This window comes from Syngnathus floridae, chromosome 13, assembly GCF_059516105.1.
Source record: "Syngnathus floridae isolate MCC-2025c chromosome 13, RoL_Sflo_1.0, whole genome shotgun sequence".
NCBI classification, from domain to species: Eukaryota; Metazoa; Chordata; class Actinopteri; order Syngnathiformes; family Syngnathidae; genus Syngnathus; species Syngnathus floridae.
In genome coordinates, this window is record NC_142425.1 from 12,903,542 (window position 1) to 12,922,534 (window position 18,993).

The window sequence follows — 18,993 nt, forward strand, 5'->3', positions numbered from 1 at the left end:
TTTGGGCCTTAGGTGCAATGACACAGAAAAAACAAACTTGCAGAAATGACAAATCAATATTGGTTCAAAAACTGGCACTCTATGTCCACAGTTCTGTTCACGACTAAAGCCAATTACTGATAATCTCATCATGTAACTTCCCATCTGGAGTGTGTGTGTAGTCATTGTGACAAGCGCAAAAGAGGATTTACAATTTTGCTCATTGGGTTCAGTATTCAAATCATGGTTCGGAATGAGACTTCATTTCACATTCATTATTATACAAAATGAAAACAAAATGCAAAACATCAAAGAACTTATCTTTCGTGCAAACAGGAGCAGATTTAATAACATTTAAATTGGGGAAAAAAAACTGTTGAACCACTGCTTGCAGTAAATTAGGTCATCATTTTGACATACTGCCAAAAGCATATCATTAGTCATTAGACTTGTGCGAGGCAGTCATAGTTTGCATTCCTCACATAAGTTTTGTTTGGACACTCGGTAAGTTTCTACACAATTCCGAAATATCAAGTCATTTCAATCAAAAACATTTTAAGAGATTAATTTAAATAATATTAAATTAATTGTTTGACATTTTATAATAAAATATTTCAGTGCAATAGAAGAAAAGCGTGAGGCAAAACTACTGGTGAGTATTCTGGGTCTACTAGTAGAGCCCCGGAGGCTTCTAATACAAGAAACTAGTTGGGCCTAGTCACTAGAACTCAACATATCAAATCAATGTTCAAACGAATTTCCACTAGCCTCTTTTCTGGACGTTGTGGCATTTCTGTATACAACAGTGACACCTAGCGGATAGAGTAAGAATAACTACCTGCCTAACATCCATTTAAGGTAAAACGAATGAAAGCAGAAGATGGTGCGCTTTAAAGTAATGTTTATTAAACTGTTAAATCAGACATGGCTTCCAGAACTTTCATGCACATAATCAAAAGAGAAAAATACAACGTCGTAATGATAATTATAAATAAGCACCATAACCGTAGCACACACAAATATGTACACAATCTTGTGTGTAAAATGATCACACCCAAAGGCTTAATATTTACAGTATGAATAATAGAAGGCGTTGGCAAATAAAGATGATACATGATCATCTTGAAGAGTGAAATTACAATATGACATTGAGTGGCAAAATCATACACCACCTGAGAAATGAGATTTCATACAAACTTTGGTTGTTGACAACAAAAGTCAACAGATCAAGCCTTGTTCCATGAAGACACTGGGATTTGATTTGCTTAAAAATAACCTGCTATGTGTTTCTAAAGTTCAGTAAAGTACAAACGTAGAAATAGATTTGCTTTCCTAAGGCAGAAGTGCTTCTTCACAACCTTTTTTTTTTTTTTTTTTAAACTGGTTACTCCATACTACGTACAAAGACAAAAGTACTCGTTTAGCTACAGCACAAGGGTGAGACATTTCAATGACCATGATTCATGCACTAACTAGTTTGCTACAGGCTAATGCCGCTAATTGGTAAAGCAATTTAGCAATTTACCGCCACCCAAAAGCATTTTTTTCTCAACTCATGTTATCATCATTATAAGTCTTGATTCATATTTAGAACTTTTTTTCTGCATGACAAGGTCCTTTAAGTATAGTACTGTATACATAATTCCCAAGTAAAAACAAAATTGGAAATATTACTATTAAATTGTTAATTCGCTAGAAATAAATGGCTGACCTCGATGTAAATGTATCCAACTAGATATCCTTTGGATTTTCTCATGTCCAATATCTCATTATGTAAGTAACACACAATTAAAGTAACATTTCTATCCTGACAAGTTAAAGAAAACACATTTACCAACCCATGACCAAAAATGTGTTCTGTTATCAACACAAAAACTGAGAACATGCACCATCAAATTTCAGCACGTCAAGCACCGAGTGAACCGCAGGATTGCGGCGGGGTAAAATATTAAGGTCATTAATAACTTCCCTTTGTAACACATTGTACTTAATTACATGTTTTGAGGACTTTGCATCTCAGCAGTGCATCCAAACTGCTATGTAGGACGTTAATGAACAAATTTGATTCCGTGATAATCAAGTCAGAGGCCCAACCAGGCTCAATCTTACAGATGGTACATTCTTCTGACCTGCATCAACCTCACCGAGGATATTGTTGCGCACACGTTTAAGGCCAGGCTGGTGAGTGTGGGCCTCATCTTAGCACCTTTGGTCCAAATAGGCCGACAGCAAAAGTGCAGGAGGCAGGAAGTCCTCCTGTTTGTTGACCACTTCAGTCTGACGACACCCATTCAAGTTGCTGCCTGGGAGAACAACAACAACAAATATTTATTTGAATATGATCGGCTGATTGGCATGGGGGGGTGTACACTTTTAATAGCCACTGTCAGTGAAAAGATCCCAAGGCCACACTCACTTGAAGAGACAAGGTCCATGTACTGGCAGACGGCATGGAGCAGCAGCCTTTCAAAGCTGAGCCACAAACAAGAAAATCCACATCAAGCAATTAACTGCAACCTGATGTGATTTAAATAGCACACGTTCTTGGAATGTTCTTGTTTTGCTACAGTAGTTTCAGTAGAACAAAAAAAAAAATCTGTCTTCTATGGTATGAGGGATCCATCCATGCTACTGTATACAATACTTGACTTTTTTTTTTCCAGACAGAAGACCAACACTGAGTGGAAACATACTACACATGGAGGGGAAAAAAAAAAAAACACCCACCTGCTGGAGAGGTTGGCTGTGTAAACTGAATGAGGTTGCGTGAGGAAGAAGCTCAGAACGTTTTCTTCAAGGACTTCCAGCGTTCCCTGTGAGAAGGAAGGGAAGATGAGAAGGAGAAGGAGAATATTTTCTATACATGAAAATGCATTTGGAAATGCTTCACAAATCCAAAAATGAAAAAAAAAACGAGTGTTGAAAAAAGGAGCTGCGCACACCGGTTAAATAACTTTAAGCGCAAAGAAGGATAAAAAATAAAACAAAGCATGAATAAAAGAATAATTTTTCTAAGAGCGAACTCACCACAGGGATTTGTCTTCGTCTCAATGTTGTTCGCAGTCTCCGGTCGATTCGCTGGAAACATTCCTGAGCTGTGAAGGCAGGATTTACTGTGGAAAGACAACTTGGATAATAAAACACAGCCACAACAATGAATCAATTAGTGAGTGAACTATTGATGTCAAATACTTTTCTTTTCCTTGATCCCATCAAATGTTCAGGTTTTATACGCCAAAGTCAAAGTTTGCTGAAACTACTTTGGAATATCCATCACTTTTGAATGAATTACCATTCCTCTGGTCTTTAAGGAGACAACTGGCGAGTTTCTTTTTGGCCACTTCCTGCTCGAGCAGGGACAAAAGTCTCTCCTGCTCTTCTCCAGAGCAATTCATGAAGTCACTCCATGGCTAAGAGAACAAGAAGTGGTTTTACAAAGTGGACATGAACGGATCTGATCCAGCAGCAGAAACCTTAAAAAAAAACAAAAAAAAAAACCGGGTTAGCATTAACCTCGATGTAGTCATCATTGGTCCAGGCCTCCGTGAAGATAGACGGGATTGCTGGAGTACTGCAAACTTCTAGTTCATCTTTGGAACACTCGTCGTCCTTCTCAAGAAGATTGGCAAGAAAACGTGCTGGGTTTTTTTTTATACATAAGAATCAGAAAGATAAAAATATATAAGATAATATAAATATAAGAATCAGTTCTCAATCTAGTGTTGTCAATTTGGATCTTACTGTTCTCCTGTCGGCGCAGACTCTTCTTGCCTTTGGCTCGCGGCGTGAGGTCAGAGTTGCGGATGGCTTGGTTGATATAGAACTGTTTCTTTTTGCTGGGACACGCTCGCTTGGCTGGAGAGTTGGGCAGGGAGGTGCATTTACGCTCCTCAATCAGGCTGCCAACATAAGAAAAACACCTTTTAGAATATTCAAAGGAACCCTCATTCTGAGTTTAGAAGGGTGCTGCAATTCACTTTAGTGTTCAGTACTTCCCCAATCAATAATGACAATTTTTCCAAGGACTCGAACACGCTGCAGGAGTGTTTGGACTTAACTTTTTTTTAGGTGCTCTATAAATAAGTCGAGTTGACTTACCCATTGACCAGACAAGCCATGCAGTCTCGTTTCATGTTAAACTGTTGTTAAACATTTGAAAATAGTTGTTTATTAATAATTGTATTTACATACATGTCTTTAGTAAATGGACCTATTTTCTCAAGGATGGATTTATATTCTTATGTATTTGTGCAGGTGGTACCATTATAATGAGTGCAGCGAATGTAGGTCAGTAGATGAAGTACTGCAGTGGATGATGCAATGTTTAACCGTGAGGGCTTTAAATAACAGCAGAACGTCTCAGTTAATGTGCAAAATAACTAACTAAATATATTTGGATGGATCTAATAAAGACAAAGATTTAATAAAAAAAAAGTGAATTTCAACTTCCATGAATTTCTCACTGATAAACATAAACGATTCAAGTGCAAACAATGATAGGTGAACTCTATATTAACCAAATATACAATAAAATGAACAATATTATTGATCGGAAATCAGACGCGAAATGTCAGTGCACTTACTACATTGTACGAGAACAAAAGAGGACAAAAATGTTCATTTAAATGGACATTAGTAGAGTGGCTTGGCTAATGATCGACACGCGTCATTTTCACTCACATGTAATCCTGCTCTTCATTATGGTTTGTCACAACGACCATTTTATTACAAAAGATTTAACCGTGGCGAGAACGATCGCTCCAATGTTAGCAGTAGCTAACTAGCTTGGACAGACGATAAAAATAGCTGGCCCGTCCCAGTCCCGCCCCCACCAAAGATCGGACGAAAACGAAGTAGCTCACTCGCCACAAGATTTGAAGGAAAAAAAAAAGACGAAATGACAGCATGATTTGAATTGTTTTTATTGGGAAAAAGAAATAATCCCAGTGCAAAATTTACAGATTAAATCACTATTTACAAAACTTTCCTGATTGTGAGACATGTTTGGCAGCACCGCTGCTCAATTTGCCACTTTCAGAATGAGCTATTTGGCACTACATGTGCATTGGCTCCAAACACTGGAGTAGTATTTCTCAACCTTTATTGAGTCCTTAGAAAATATAAAAACTGTACAAAATTTAAACAACAATATGTTAACAAAGTTAAATGGCCTTTCCATGCTGGTACTGGGTTAGTGAAGCCATGTTCCAAGGGAACACAAACAAATAATTTGTCCATACGACCTTATCACAGTGATATAGCTGCAAAATCTTGAGTGCTCTCTTTTTGGCCTATTAGTGGCACCATTGCTGCATCTCCATTTTTTACATCCCTTTGATATGTTTTTGTTTCGCTCATACTTCTTTGGCTCCTTTGTTGCAGTGTCTCAGCTCAATGTGTTGAGGGACCGTGTTGCTCTTTACAGCACCTTTATCGACGGCGGCGTTTGTGGGCTGTTCATCATCCGTCTGCTCCTTAGCAAAGTTGACAAAGACCTACGGAACGGACAATAGGTTCATTTCACTTTTTAGAGGAAGGCATGTGTCCTTGAGTCTTACCTGGTCCAGGGTGGTCTGTGAAACGGAGAAGTCACTGATGCCCAGCTCTTTATATTTGGCCAGCACGCCAAACACCTGAGCCAGACAGCAGGCGTGTGCTGGAAGCTGGTACTGCTGCACATTCTGGTGGCGCTCCTTCAGCTCGATCAGGGGGAAGGTGTTCTTGATGTAGTTGTTGACAGGGCACGTGTCTGGATTGGATTCGCTGTCTGCCAGACGCAGGATGATGGTGTAGCCATCACCAAATCTGTTTTATGAACAACGTGTAAGATTATTTCCACTGTAATTTCTCTATATTAAAATGTGTAAGAGGGGAAGTGTTACCTGTTCTTCAAGTGCTGCACAGAACCAAGACACTGGAAACGTCCATTGACCATGATAGCCATTCTGGTGCAAAGAGCCTCACATTCCTCCATACTGATCATGCAAGTGAAACATCAACTTTCTATTACACTGAAGTAGTTTTAAGTACGTAAATTTGATATTCACTGTCTACCTGTGGGAGGTCAGAACGACCGCTCTTCCCTCTTTGGTGAAGCAGAGGATGCAATTCCACATGAACCTTTTTGCCTTTGGGTCCATACCTGTGGTGGGCTCGTCCTGAAAGCAAAGATGAAAATATGACAAGAGTGTTTTGTAAATGCAGGACGATTTCAAAGTTGCAAATTGACTTCTCTGCACAAAGTGCGAAAGCCCATTCATTTACAACGGCGTGTCCGCCAGAGGGCGACATTTCCCCGGTAACGCTCCAGCGGGAGCTCATATAAGTCTATCTGAACGCCTGGAACGCCAGGGGTGGCATCACATCAACCAAAAATCATTCAATCGTCCCAAGACAATGTCATTGCAGCTGTCGTGAGTGATTCCCAACATTGCTTAAAATAGCAAAGAGCTTTTCAGCACTGCCCTAAAATGGCTTTCTGCCTCACATCAGTTACTTGTCACTTTAAAGTCACATCTGTCGTGGTGCTGTTATCTCAAGCACCATTTTGGGGTCACCTCACCAGAAATATAACAGGCGGAGCGCCGATGAGGGCGATGGCGGTGGACAGCTTCCTCTTGTTGCCTCCGCTGTAGCTTCCGGCCTCTTGTTTGGCATACTGGCTCAGTCCCATTTTCTTCACACCCCACTGAGCCACCTAAATGACAACACAAAATGATCCTGTCGCGTAAGATTTTCAATTGAAAATAACTCCTTTGTATAACACCTCTTTGACGGACTCCTCAGGCACACCGTGGAGCCGAGCATACAGCTCCAGATGTTCAATGCCGGTCAAAAGGTCGCAGATGGCGTCAAACTGCGGGCAATATCCCATCAGCTTGTGAACCTGGTCCAACTCTCTCAGGACACTAGAAAACACAGAAATATATTTTGTGTGCACTTCTTTGAAGGTCAAAACAGGGTGGTGGAGAAAAGGTCAACCTGTGGCGGTTGAGGTAAGCCTCTCCGAAGGTAATAGACGTGTCTCCGGTCAACATGCGAAAAGTCGATGTCTTCCCTGCGCCGTTGACACCCAGCAGGCCGAAACACTGGAAGAGAAATATTCAGTAAGTAATAAAGACCATGCAAGTAACTTCTCATAGTCCTCACCTCGCCACGAGGAATCCCCAGGCAGAGTTTATAGACTGCTGGCTTCTTGCCAGCTTTGTAAATCTGCACAACACAAGCATAAAAATATATGAGGTAGATATCGACCTACTTTCATCCACTTGATTTTAAAGTACTTGAGAGGCATGCTTTATTTTATTTTTTTTAAATCACTGACAAAATAAAATACGCACTTTGGTCAGGTCAATCGTGGTGATGATGTCGGCATCGGCTTTGCCGGTTTTGACCCTCTCTCTTTCTCTGGCCACGTCCTCGTCCTCTGGGCCAAGAGGCGGGCTCCCACACACGACCGAGCGTTGCCTGAACACACCAAAGCGGATTGATAGTATTTTTATGGTCAAGACAGGTGTAGGAATTGAACGTGACGTATACACGCATCTGAAAAGTGAGCATACTTGAAGCACGACCAACTAAGACAGGAGTTTCGGATACTCCTGTAAGCAATGAAGAACTTGTACTGCAGCATTAAGGTAAAGGCAAAGAAGATAACACCCTGAGTTCCCATAGCGAAGAGGTTCTTTCCAACCAAGTTCCAACGCAAAGGGTAGTCCAAGGCCTTCTTCATGCCTGAGGAAGGAAAATTAGAAGAAGGAAAAGTATTCAATTCAAAAACGTGCAAGTATTTAAAAGATCTCCATACCAAGTCTCTGAGCGATGTCAGCCTTAGCTTGGTTTTTAGCCAGGTCTATGAGTCCTCGTCCCAAGCAGTAATGAGGGAAAATGAGCAACAACTTCTTCAGGACCTTATTCACCCTGTTTAAATGCTGTAAAGGCACAAATATCCACAAAGTCAAACACTAGCAACATTTGAAAACTGGAAATGGAATACGAGAAGTCCCTAATAGAGTCCCTGAGAATTTTACCTCATCGTCAAACAATTCCAAAACAAATGTTGCAATGCTGCCATTAATTCCAATGAAGAGGTTGACAGAGGTCAAAACAATGTAGGCCGTGCTGGGAACGGTGAACACAAAGGATGCTGGATACATCAAGGGGGTGATGGACCACCTATTGATCAAACAAGCAATTCATTCATTCCAAATATTGGCTAGGGTTGCGCAATACCGCCTATATTATGGTAGGACGAGTACTACCACTAGTACTTTCCATCCAACTCACCCCAAAACAAAATAATGACAGATCATTTAAACATTTTTAACAATTTTCTTTCAAATTTCATAACATCAATAGCAATTTTCTATTCTTTCCATTTTTGTTTCTGATCATAAAAAGGCCACTAGGGAGCAGCAGATACCTCACGAGTACAGCTACCTTAATTAAAAAAAGGATCGCCACCGATACCAGTACCCCTCATCAGTACTGACTCATCAATTACAAGTCTACTCAAAAAAGCTGTGCTCAAAACGTACCCGTAGAAGAGGAGGAGCATGATGAGAGCCGGCAGGTTGCTGCCTGAGACGTACGCTTCCGGCTGGAAGCCGATGAAGATGAGCACCACGATAATGGCCGGGACCGTGTAGTTCAGCTGAAACAATGGAAAAATAGAAGCAAAAAAAAAACAGATTAACCCTCTGGCCTCCATAACGGGCCATTTTTGTCCAACTTTTTTTTTGGAGCTGTACTGACCATGTCCCAGCAAAAGGTCGCCACCCAGTAGAGGATTGGTTGGACGCCACTTACAAACTGGAGGTGTTTTGCTTTACTGGCTCTTTCCTCAATTAGATAAAGCACAAAACTGGCTGGCACAAAGGACATGGCAAACATCACACAGACAGAAAGCACAAGGTCCACTGAACTCGACATCCTAAAAAAAACAAAAGAGGAAATGTCATCGCTATCCAAATGGACCTCGCTCGTAGAGGACTCACTTGGCAATTTGCCCAAGCTGCTCCTTGGTGAGGTTCAGTGGGTGATTATAGGCTGTGATGCTTGGATTTTGTGAATCGTCTTGTAGTCCGGCTCGGAGCAAGCCGTTGTTCAGCACGTTGACAAATGCCACCAAAGAGTGCCAGCCTTTGTTATTGAACCACAGCTAGTAGGAAAAAAAAAAAAAACATGTCAGAAAAATCTAATCAACTTTGGATATTTCTTGAAAGACAAAGCTACCTTGACGTTATTTTGTGCATCAAGACGTTCCAGAAATCCAACCACATTGTTTAAGAAGTCATTCAATGCACTATACTGTGAAGAATCAAAAATGTTAGTGTTGAATGACAGATAGGGGTGGGGAAAAAAAAAAAAAAAAGCATGCAATACACCTGTGGAATCGAGTCTCGGTACTTGTTTCGGATCTTTGTGACTGAATCTTGGACAATAAAGTCCTTAGGTAAAGGCCGTACGCTTCCCAGGGAAAAGCCGCCATATCTGCAACACAGTGACTTCAATCACTTCGGCGTGGCTGAAAATATAACAGGTCTTGGAAAAAAAGTCAGACATTTACCTAAGTTCATTCACCGAGGTCTTGGCCTTCAGGCTGTAAGAGAACAGTATTTGGGTCAAATTCCAGCAGCCTAAATTCAGGGATTGAGAATCGAAATGCTGTCTCTAATATGAAAAGGAAAATGCTATGCTATATAGGGACATTAAAAGAAAAAATATAAACTATAATAAAGCAAGAAAGAAAGAGAAAAGGAGAGAAAGAAAGACAAAAAGAATGAAAAACAATACAGAAAAAAAAAATCAATGGGTGAAGTACAATCTTGTTGCCATTGATCTTACTAAAAAATCTGAAGTAAAAAACAACAGAAAAGGAAAATTCCATCAATGTAATTTTGGATGTACCTCTTCTTAAGAATTTGTGAGTAGGTCTTCACCAGGTAATCTGACATGTTGTAACCCGTCAGATTTTGCAGGACGACACCATAGGGACTTGGAACCTGAAATTCCAGTCGTAAAATCAATTTGCATTGGGCATTAAATCTTACCAATCAGTATTAATGAGGAATTGTAATGCCCTTAAAATATATATTTCATATTTTATATCATCATTACAATATATATAATATTTATACAATATTTTACCAATCATACATAACAGCATTAATGATGATTGCAATGCCCTTAGAAATATATAAATATGTGAAAATAAATACATATATATGCTAATTGACGCTAACCTGAGGAGGGGGAAGTCCGCCGGCCCCCTTCGGACACCTTGGGAGCATATGCCGTGCATCTTCTGTGCTGCACTGACAATCCGGAGAAGGCCTCTCCTTGGTCCAGTTGCCTGTTGTGAAGATTTCCTGGGTGGAGATGGGGATATGGGGCCGTTTGAACTCACGTCCTGGTTGGCTGTCATTCTTTTGGGCCCTGCAGGACCGTGGGACAGCACCCAAGATGAAGTTTAGTCCACCACAAACAGACCAGTAGGAAGCTTTAGTTTATTAAGGTGTTTGAATCTTACAGAATGTATTTGATGTTCTCCAAACACTTGGTACTAAAACCTGGCAGGTCCAGCAAGGTTTCGAGTAGCTTCTCCATCGGTGGGTTTCCAGGAGTATCATTGCTGTAAAGGCATTGACCTCGGCTCAGGTCAGAATGGCGACTAACGAGGTGTCGAGATCATACACTGAGCAAATTGAGTGAGTACCTGAAGAAGGTGTACTGTTCTCCATACATGCAAGGCTGGAGCTGCAGTGAGGGATACTTCCCAAGCTCCGGTACAACACGACTGACAAACAGAGCGGCCAGCACGAACACAGCAGGCAGCACAATCTGTCGCACATAGTGAATTTACATATATTATTTATGTGTATTTTCATTTGTCCCCAATAGCGACGTACATTTCTCCTGCAATTTATGATTACCTGAGCAAAGAGGGCTCGACGGCTTCTGCGGACATACAGCCATCGTTTGGTGAAGAGAGCTCTCAGCTGCTGGCGGGTCAGATTCCATCCAGTCAAGGTGGCACCTTGGCCAAGTCCACTCAGCATGTCTGTCTCCTCAGGTTCTGTGACAACACATTGTAGGAATCCAATCTGAGCTTAGCTCATAGCGGAAGTGAAAGTTATTCGGTGTTAAAAGCTTGTGTGTACCTATTTTAGGCTCTTCTTCATGTGTCTGCTGAGTAGAATCAGTCTGCAGGTCTGGTTCCGCAGTTTCCTCTACCACTCGTAGAAAGATCTAGAGAAGAAACGGTAGGTACTTCAAATATGTATGACGGCAAAACTTTTGACAAAAGGTTTAGCGAAACCAAATTTTGGGTGACAACACATTGGTGCGTTTTTTTTTTTGTGTGTTTTGCTTACGTCCTCCAGTTTACTGTCAGACAGGCCATAGCTTTCAATTCCAATCTCGGTTAGATTCCGATCCAGTTCAGACAGGAAGACAGCCAAACGGCTGTCCTTGGAGGCTTCCTGGGGTAGATTCAAGACCGCCTCACGTCCTGTCTCCTCCACCAACTTGGAATCAGGAAAGTGGCGCTGTGCCAAGGATATCAGTGTTTCCATGGCTACCATAAATGAAAAGAAAAAGAAGAAGAAACACATTCAGTACATGTCAAGACAAGAAAACAATTTGAAAACTTTGAAATCTATCTTCGCAAAGAAAACTTACATGAAGTATTGTCCACATAAGGTGGTCCCAGGTCTCCATTACAGGGTCTGCGTATGTCTCCAGGATGCAATAAATTGCTCTCCTGAAAAACATGACAGTTCCACTGATGTTATTTACATTTTATCTTTTTTTTTTTTTACCACTCATGGGCTTAATTTAAAAAAAAAAAAAAAAGACATTGACGAGAAAATGCAGCACCTTTTTGACAACAGTCAGGGAGTAGCCAGATCCCAGTTTCGATTTCAGAAAAAGTGGTGATCCACAGCAGCGCAGCCTTCCGTGGGAGATGATGGCAATGCGGTCGCCAAGTAGCTCTGCCTCGTCCATGTAATGAGTAGAAAGGATAATGGTTCGATCTAACAAAGAGAAAACATGGGGGTTACCTACGGCCAATGTAACCGAAAAGGCCCTCTCAATTGATGCAAGTCGAGCTAACGCTTTCAGTTCACCTTTGCGGTATTTCAGCAACAAGTCCCAAATGCCCCGACGGGAGTACGGGTCCACCCCTGCTGTAGGTTCATCCAAAACAACCACCTTGGAGCCTCCGACAAATGCTATTGCCACCGACAGCTTCCTCTTCATGCCACCTGGTTGTGATAGTAGAAAGGTCAAAGGTGGACTTTGCAATTTTCAAAAGCAGACCAAAATCATTTATCATCAGTCATTATGACCTCATACTAGTTTCGATGGGTTGTTTTTCCTGGGGCACGGTTGTTTCTTGCAAATCAGAGCCACAAGATGGAACCAGAGATGGCTATTTCCCCCCCCCCAAGGAACATTTTAATTATGTACTACTGTCAGGTCATACAGACAGTTTTAACTAATATGCCCAAAGTTTTTTTTAAAAGCAAACTCCTCTTAAAAACAGGTATTATTTTCCCCCATATTGGTTACTATGCATGAGCTCACCAGAGAGGGTTTCAATCAGTTCATGGCGTTTGTGAAGAAGTCCAACTTCTTCAAGCCAAGAGTCAAGCTCGGCATTCACCTCGTCTTTGGACATACCCTTCAGACGTCCATAAAACCACACATGCTCCTCCACTGTAAGACTACAGGCACAGAGAGACAGAGAGTATAAACCTTAAGAGATAAGAAGCAAACTTTGAATTCATGACATACATGACACACTCCCAAAAACTTTTGAGTGGATTTTCTGGCTGAACCAAAACTGTTGCATTTTAACTCTTGATTGTCCACCTGTTGAATGTTTCAGTACTATAGAAGAATATATAATATACAATATAGAAGTGACCAATGCATTATCTGGTTCAGTCACACAATCAGAAAAACTTAAATTAACACCGCGACAAAGTTAAAACTTCAGCTTGGACATTTTGTTCATAAAGAAAGAAGTGTTGTATTGACTTGGATGCAAGTGCATGTAATCAATCCTTACACATCAAACAGGACATTATGTTGGGGGCAAACACCTAAAGTCCTTCGAATGCTGTCCACGTCGTAGCGTATGTCCATCCCGTTAATGTACACCGTGCCCGAGGTGGGTGGGAACATACCTGTCAATACAGATCTGACATACAAGCACAATTAGTCTGGATTTCAAATTAATTATGGGACAATATATGAACATAAAAAAAGATCTTGAAAATACAAGTGGAAATGTGAGACAAACACTAGTTAGACAATCCAAAACTTAATCTGCTCATACAAGGTAGTAGTTTTTCCTGCTCCGTTGTGACCCAGAAATGAAGTGATCTGCCCCTCATAGAACTTCAGGTTGAGATGGTTGACAGCCAGCTTGGATCCTTTCTTGTAGATTTTCACCAGGTTACTTATGTTGACTCCAAGGACAAGGTTACTTGGGTCGGCTTCGATGCGATCTACGTACACATAGTTGCCGTGGATACATAAACAAGTATGGAGGGGGAAAAAAGTCAAGGACACAAAAAAAGCTACCGTGTACACTTTTTTAGTCTCACCTTTAACGCGCTCTGCGGGGGCAGAGGGAATTGGAATGCCATCCTCCATGGAAATTCCCTTCCAGTAGTTGACATGAAAGAGGAAGTACCATGGCCTCGGGATGCCGTATTCACCTGGAGCACACGCGTTGCCCATCACTTTGATTCACTCGGATATCAACATGTTAGAGAAAGATACTTAAAAACACAATTCAGTCAAGTTTGATTGGTAGAAGGTGGGTCATACCAGGGAACACCGTTTCGATGTACCAGGCTGCCACCCCGTAGAGAAAAGCATCCACGTAAAGCATCGCTATAGACGTAGCGAAGTTGTACGGGTCGTCCTCCACTGGACTGGAGTGTAAATTGTGCCACTGGATCCCGATGCCTTGCTCCTCGTATTGAGAGAAATACTCACAGCCAAACCCAAAGGCCACGGGAGACAGAAAGCTCTGAGAAAAGAAAGCACTTTTAAACCAGCACCAAATGTATCAGAAGTCAAATGAATTCTTTTTCTCCACTCACAGCAAAAACCTTTACAGTGATGGTGACACGGTCTTGCCACGACACAAACAGCACGTATGGAAGGTAGAGGCCAAAGTAGATGAGCCCCCCGCAGGCGGCGGCCATGTTGGCCTTGGAGAAGAAAGTACTGATGAGGAAGCACTGCGTGATGGTGGCGGTGGCAAAGGCCATCAGGAAGAAAAAGACCACCAACATATTGCTGTATGGCAGGATCTCACCCCACTAGAGAGGAGAAAAGCAAAATGTGTTCGTTTTTTGTGTCTGTTACATCTGATGCAATGTTCTTGCCTTAAGCAGGGCAATCAGGAGAGCGGCTGACAGCAGGAAAGGCACAAGACTGCTGATGAACCAACTGAGCCACAGTGTTCCTGTACTCAAACCCATAATTTTCATGGTTTCTTTCAGTCTGGCTTCTTTCTCGTAAACCACGCCCTTAATGATTACCGCCACCGAATAGATCCAGGCCAGTGTCAGGAAAAGTGGCAGGGTGCGATTCAACATTCGAAGGAAACTGTGAAAACAAAGATGGAAAAAAAAAAAACATTTTGACACAGTGCATCATGTTGTGGAATGGAATGTGGAATTGGGTTCAAATTGCAACATAGTAAAATTTGGGACTGCGTGACTCACATATCATCCACAAAACACGGATATGGCATTTGCTGTATGTAGAGGCCAACGTTTTGTTGTGCTTTGGTCAGAACACGAGAAAGCGCCTTCTCCACCAAGTCCTGAATATATACAAAGCCTCCACGGATGTAGAGCATGTCTTTGAATGGATGAGCCACTGGGCCGGCATCCCAAAACCTGCAGAAAAACAAACCCAAAAAAAATTTAATTGTGACTTCATCCAGCACAAACGCTGTCAAAAATACGACACTACCTTTTTTTGATTCTATCAGTACGAGTCACATCATCAATGTCCATTCGGATCTTGTAGGAGATGTTGGATGGCAGCTCGGAAGAAGAATTGGGAAGCTCAAACACCACACCTGCCCAAAACTCTCTGTCCTCGAGGAGCTCCAAAGACCTCCTGACCAGCTGATCTTCATCCTTGAAACCCTCCAACTTGTTGACGAAAAAACACTGTTGGAATGCGAGAGAAGACAATGAGATCTGCACTTGCTTCCAGCTGGAAAATGGACATTGGAAAATGTAAACCTCGGTGACTTGAGCAAGATAGGTGATGGTGTCGTTGATGTCTTTGTAAAGGTCTTGCCAGGTTGCATTTTCTCCGGACCTCCTCGGTGCATCCGGTGGAGGACTGGACAAGAAATGAGCCAAGCGTGAGGCTGTCCATTTTGTGTTTTTCAGTCGCTGGTTGACTTCCGTAGCTATATCGGGCAACCGAAGCAAGCCCTGCTCCCACCGCGCAAGCACACACACACACAAATGCACACATATTACTAAAGCTAGCATAAAAGTTTTGATATGAATTAGGAAGACAAGACCTTCACTGGCGGCGCTCCAACAGGGGTGTGTGGGGGCATTGCCACCCCCTCTTTCCCCCGACATTATGCTTGGACCCCCAGGGGTCAGAATATTTTCCAATTTTTCCATAATTGTCATTTACAAATGCAAAGCCATGAGAGGAAAAAATAAAAACCCTGCGTCCGCCAGTGATGGATGAAGTTCCATGAACAAATTTATATCTACGGGGAGTCGGACCTTTAATACCGGAATCTCCACTCTGGTCTCCATGGTCTTTATTATTTCTGGCCCCACTTCCAACCAAGCGTCGTTCAGGCCCTTGAAGATATGGAGGTCTTGAAAAGTCTTGTTCACCTTCAATTGACAGAAACAACAGATTAACAAATTGTAATCATTGCCTGTAATCATTCCAAAACTTCTCACTTTACCTCTTTCATAACTTGTTGAGTTGCAGGCGTGTCAGGTGTGTACAGCAGTTTTCCATTGACAATAGGTTTAATGACTCGCCATACATTAGCCAAGGGACTGACTCTTATACGTTGAATCAAGTTCTGGCAGAAAGCTTTTTCGGGAGCGGACAAAGTTGGAGCAAAACAAAATGACGACGGCCAGTTCAAGTTCCATCGAGTGTCCAACTTACCAGTGTTATTCGTGTTGATGACATCCTTTTTTTGGAAGACCATGTTCCGGTCGCTGTCTACATACGAGTTGATTGATGGCACGTTTTGAGTGATAAGCCCGGAGCGATTGCACAGGATCCTTGTCATTGACTCGTATTTGTGAGTCCAATTTTTGAGAGATAACAGGCTGACTTCCTCATTCATATCAGAGAAGCTGGAGAGGGATGAGAACTGAGGAAGAGGATGGGTTAGGTGCAAGAAAAAGAAAAAAGATCATCAAGATGATTTGATGAACGTTAGCATGGGCTCTTACAACTTTGACGATGTCCGCAAACTGTACGGCAACCGAGCTGATGGATTGTCTCAGGGCAGTCTTGTCAGCGGGGCTCATAGCCTACATGGAAAACGATAAACAGCTCGAGTATGTTTGACAATGATACTAAAATTCTTGTTTTAATATTGAATTTTTCACACCATGAAATTTTTGACGATTTTGGTTGTGTCCATCTGAGAGAGAAAGATACGATAGGCGTCCTGAGCTACGTCATTGGGCAGCGCACACAGTTGCGGTTGAAGGTCATTCATATCATTTGGATCCAAAATAAGATACTGATTTAATTGCTTTGTGTCGCATAGCAGATTCTTTAACTTCAGCGGAGGTGCAGCCAAAGAAGGCTAGATGGAAGAGTTACAACAAATGTGTTAGCATGACATTAGCAATATGTGAAAGCGTGAAATCCAGTTCAAGTGTGTTCACCTTAAATTTAAGTTGGCTCTTCAGCAGCTTATTCATAGCTGCAGGCGGAAGGCCACCTTTGGTGCTCAAGTAGGTGGAAAACTTCTCATTGGGTCTCAGGAACTGCGCTACTGAGAGAGCTGCAATGAAGCATGAAGGGAAATGAGTAGAGCTAGAAATAAAAGTTAGAAGTTGGAATAACACATGGGGGGAAAAAATCATTGTAAACACATCTCGTGATAACAACAGTGGGTTTGAAATGGCCTGTTATGTAAAGTCATTACTGAAGTCAAAAAAGAAATGTTAAACCTACTTGGCCAGAGCGCTGGTTTACTTCCCACATTCTGGATGGTCGTCTTTAGTTCAGCGAGGCTTGACACGTCCTGATTTGCAGTGTAGTTTAAAAGCCTCTGCGCGTCCACAAAGAAACGAGAAATTCTGGAAGCATAATAGCTCATCATAAACAAGTCAATTAATTATGCATTTTTTAATTCAGTAAACCTACATGGAGTCATCAAAGTTGCCCACTTGGCCCGGAGCCTCCCCTAACGTTGGGCTACTAAAGCAGGGATTGTAGAGGTTGCAGATGAAACCTTGAATCCAGGGCAAGGTGCCTGCTGATGGTAAGGCTTTGTTTGGAAAGTGACCTGGGGAAGAAAAAAAAAAAAAAAGATTCGATTGTTGCAGAATATTTGAATGACTCAAGGCTTATAAATTACATTTTGGCATTTAGAAAAAAATGTGCTGACGTTACTCACATTCACGTTGTTGATGAGGACGATTGGTGTTACGAACATAAATGAGGATAACAAAGAGGAAGAGTGGCCAGAAGATCTCAATAATCAGTTGAACCTGCATAGGAGAGAGAATGCATGGTTAATTGCATCTTCTGCAGTCTGGATGCCTTGTGGCAAAACAGTACCACCTATAGGTGAGTCATGGTAGTACACCACTACGGCTGTCATCGTTCTTCATGTTTGTCATGTGTTACTCTTTTTTTTCTTTTCTTTTTTTAAATAAACCTTTTCTGCTTCTACTTGATGACGCTCCACACAATTGTCACTTTTCGCTCAGCGTTCAAGATGCATTTGTGAACACAACCAGAAGCATCGAAAAGTAATTTATGACAGCACCTTGTTTCTTCTGCGACAGGTGACATTCTTCCAAAGCAGGAGAAGAAGCTGCTGGAAAAAATCCATCACTGTTTAAAACACAACACATGGTGGTGAGAGACGCACTTCTCCTCACATGGGCAAACAGCCCATCAGAATCTTCCATGCACGCGTCCATTGAATCAAATCTACAAATACATCATAACATACGAAAGTGTATTAAAAAAAATATAACTTGTTTTATCTTACGTGTCCAGCTCGGTCTGCTTTGGACTGACAGTCCGTTTATTACCAAATCCGGGCGGCGTGTTGTGAAGAAGGTCTATGAAGCCCCTGACCTTCGATGAGGGGAAAATAATAAAATAAAAGCTTTAAGACGAGAAGTTTTACCTGGTTTGTCCTCTTTTATACGTTCTTTAATATTACGTCAGTTAATGGTCATTTGTCTCTGTTGATCAACAAGACTCGAGTGAGCAATTTAACATGACGTCATTAAAGCCTATTACATAGATAAAGAGAATAACAGCTGTAAAAATGCTAATACCTACCTTTATGGTTCTCAGAGAAAGTGTAATTCCGCTTTATTTTGTCCGGGGTGTTGGCATCTTTTCTCCGCTTCCCTATGTTTAGGTACAATGAGACGAGGAGGAAATGTTTAAAGTCTTGCCCCTAGAACACCTACCTTTCCGTACCCGGAAGTCAAAGGAGCCGGTAAATGATGTGATTGGTCAACACCAATGTTTATGGAAGCTGATTGGATATTTGACAAAGAGTCTATTAATCTATTCTTCAATAATCAATATATTACCGTACATAGACAACGCAATGTTAATACATACTACGGCAATATAGTTCATCAGTATTACTAATACGTTATTAGTGACTAACTAATAATTGTTGACGCGTTTGGAATATTTGAGGATATTTTACTATTTTTCTTCCGACAAACTTAATTCCAAAAAAGTACACAGAGCATGCTGAAAATATAAAAA

General features: G+C 41.5%; 2 protein-coding genes across 5 annotated transcripts; both read right to left on the reverse strand.

Annotated features, from left to right (window-relative positions):
- Nucleotides 1–863: 863 nt before the first annotated feature.
- On the reverse strand, nucleotides 864–4,812 carry r3hdm4 (R3H domain containing 4). 2 transcript variants are annotated; one of them, XM_088394910.1, is made up of 8 exons: nucleotides 4,660–4,812; nucleotides 3,721–3,878; nucleotides 3,493–3,617; nucleotides 3,272–3,389; nucleotides 3,007–3,092; nucleotides 2,707–2,792; nucleotides 2,396–2,451; nucleotides 864–2,282 (listed from the first exon to the last, which is right to left on the reverse strand). In XM_088394910.1, exons 1-8 carry the CDS (start codon nucleotides 4,698–4,700, stop codon nucleotides 2,179–2,181), a joined length of 774 nt encoding a protein of 257 aa, XP_088251036.1. In that variant the 5' UTR covers nucleotides 4,701–4,812; the 3' UTR covers nucleotides 864–2,178. The 2 variants fall into 2 exon arrangements, with proteins under 2 accessions (XP_088251036.1, XP_088251037.1); XM_088394911.1 differs by lacking the exon at nucleotides 2,396–2,451.
- Nucleotides 4,813–4,885: 73 nt separating this feature from the next.
- On the reverse strand, nucleotides 4,886–18,690 carry abca7 (ATP binding cassette subfamily A member 7). 3 transcript variants are annotated; one of them, XM_088394899.1, is made up of 50 exons: nucleotides 18,550–18,690; nucleotides 18,251–18,339; nucleotides 18,023–18,090; nucleotides 17,648–17,741; nucleotides 17,395–17,536; nucleotides 17,203–17,327; nucleotides 16,911–17,029; nucleotides 16,628–16,828; nucleotides 16,467–16,547; nucleotides 16,174–16,384; nucleotides 15,962–16,095; nucleotides 15,771–15,887; nucleotides 15,264–15,461; nucleotides 14,986–15,188; nucleotides 14,733–14,909; nucleotides 14,391–14,613; nucleotides 14,103–14,324; nucleotides 13,825–14,029; nucleotides 13,599–13,712; nucleotides 13,328–13,499; nucleotides 13,058–13,189; nucleotides 12,571–12,710; nucleotides 12,111–12,248; nucleotides 11,860–12,017; nucleotides 11,662–11,743; nucleotides 11,355–11,557; nucleotides 11,142–11,229; nucleotides 10,914–11,056; nucleotides 10,697–10,821; nucleotides 10,511–10,612; nucleotides 10,224–10,416; nucleotides 9,889–9,983; nucleotides 9,548–9,580; nucleotides 9,366–9,471; nucleotides 9,214–9,288; nucleotides 8,976–9,139; nucleotides 8,734–8,911; nucleotides 8,517–8,632; nucleotides 8,010–8,154; nucleotides 7,787–7,910; nucleotides 7,542–7,713; nucleotides 7,320–7,446; nucleotides 7,129–7,191; nucleotides 6,961–7,067; nucleotides 6,746–6,887; nucleotides 6,542–6,676; nucleotides 6,034–6,137; nucleotides 5,862–5,954; nucleotides 5,538–5,784; nucleotides 4,886–5,474 (listed from the first exon to the last, which is right to left on the reverse strand). In XM_088394899.1, exons 3-50 carry the CDS (start codon nucleotides 18,086–18,088, stop codon nucleotides 5,334–5,336), a joined length of 6,675 nt encoding a protein of 2,224 aa, XP_088251025.1. In that variant the 5' UTR covers nucleotides 18,089–18,090; nucleotides 18,251–18,339; nucleotides 18,550–18,690; the 3' UTR covers nucleotides 4,886–5,333. The 3 variants fall into 3 exon arrangements, 2 of the variants coding, with proteins under 2 accessions (XP_088251025.1, XP_088251024.1); XM_088394898.1 differs by having other exon boundaries at nucleotides 13,328–13,712; XR_015862258.1 differs by lacking the exons at nucleotides 4,886–5,474; nucleotides 5,538–5,784; nucleotides 5,862–5,954; ... (1 more) ...; nucleotides 6,542–6,676; nucleotides 6,746–6,887 and having other exon boundaries at nucleotides 6,981–7,067; nucleotides 7,639–7,713; nucleotides 13,328–13,712.
- Nucleotides 18,691–18,993: the final 303 nt, after the last annotated feature.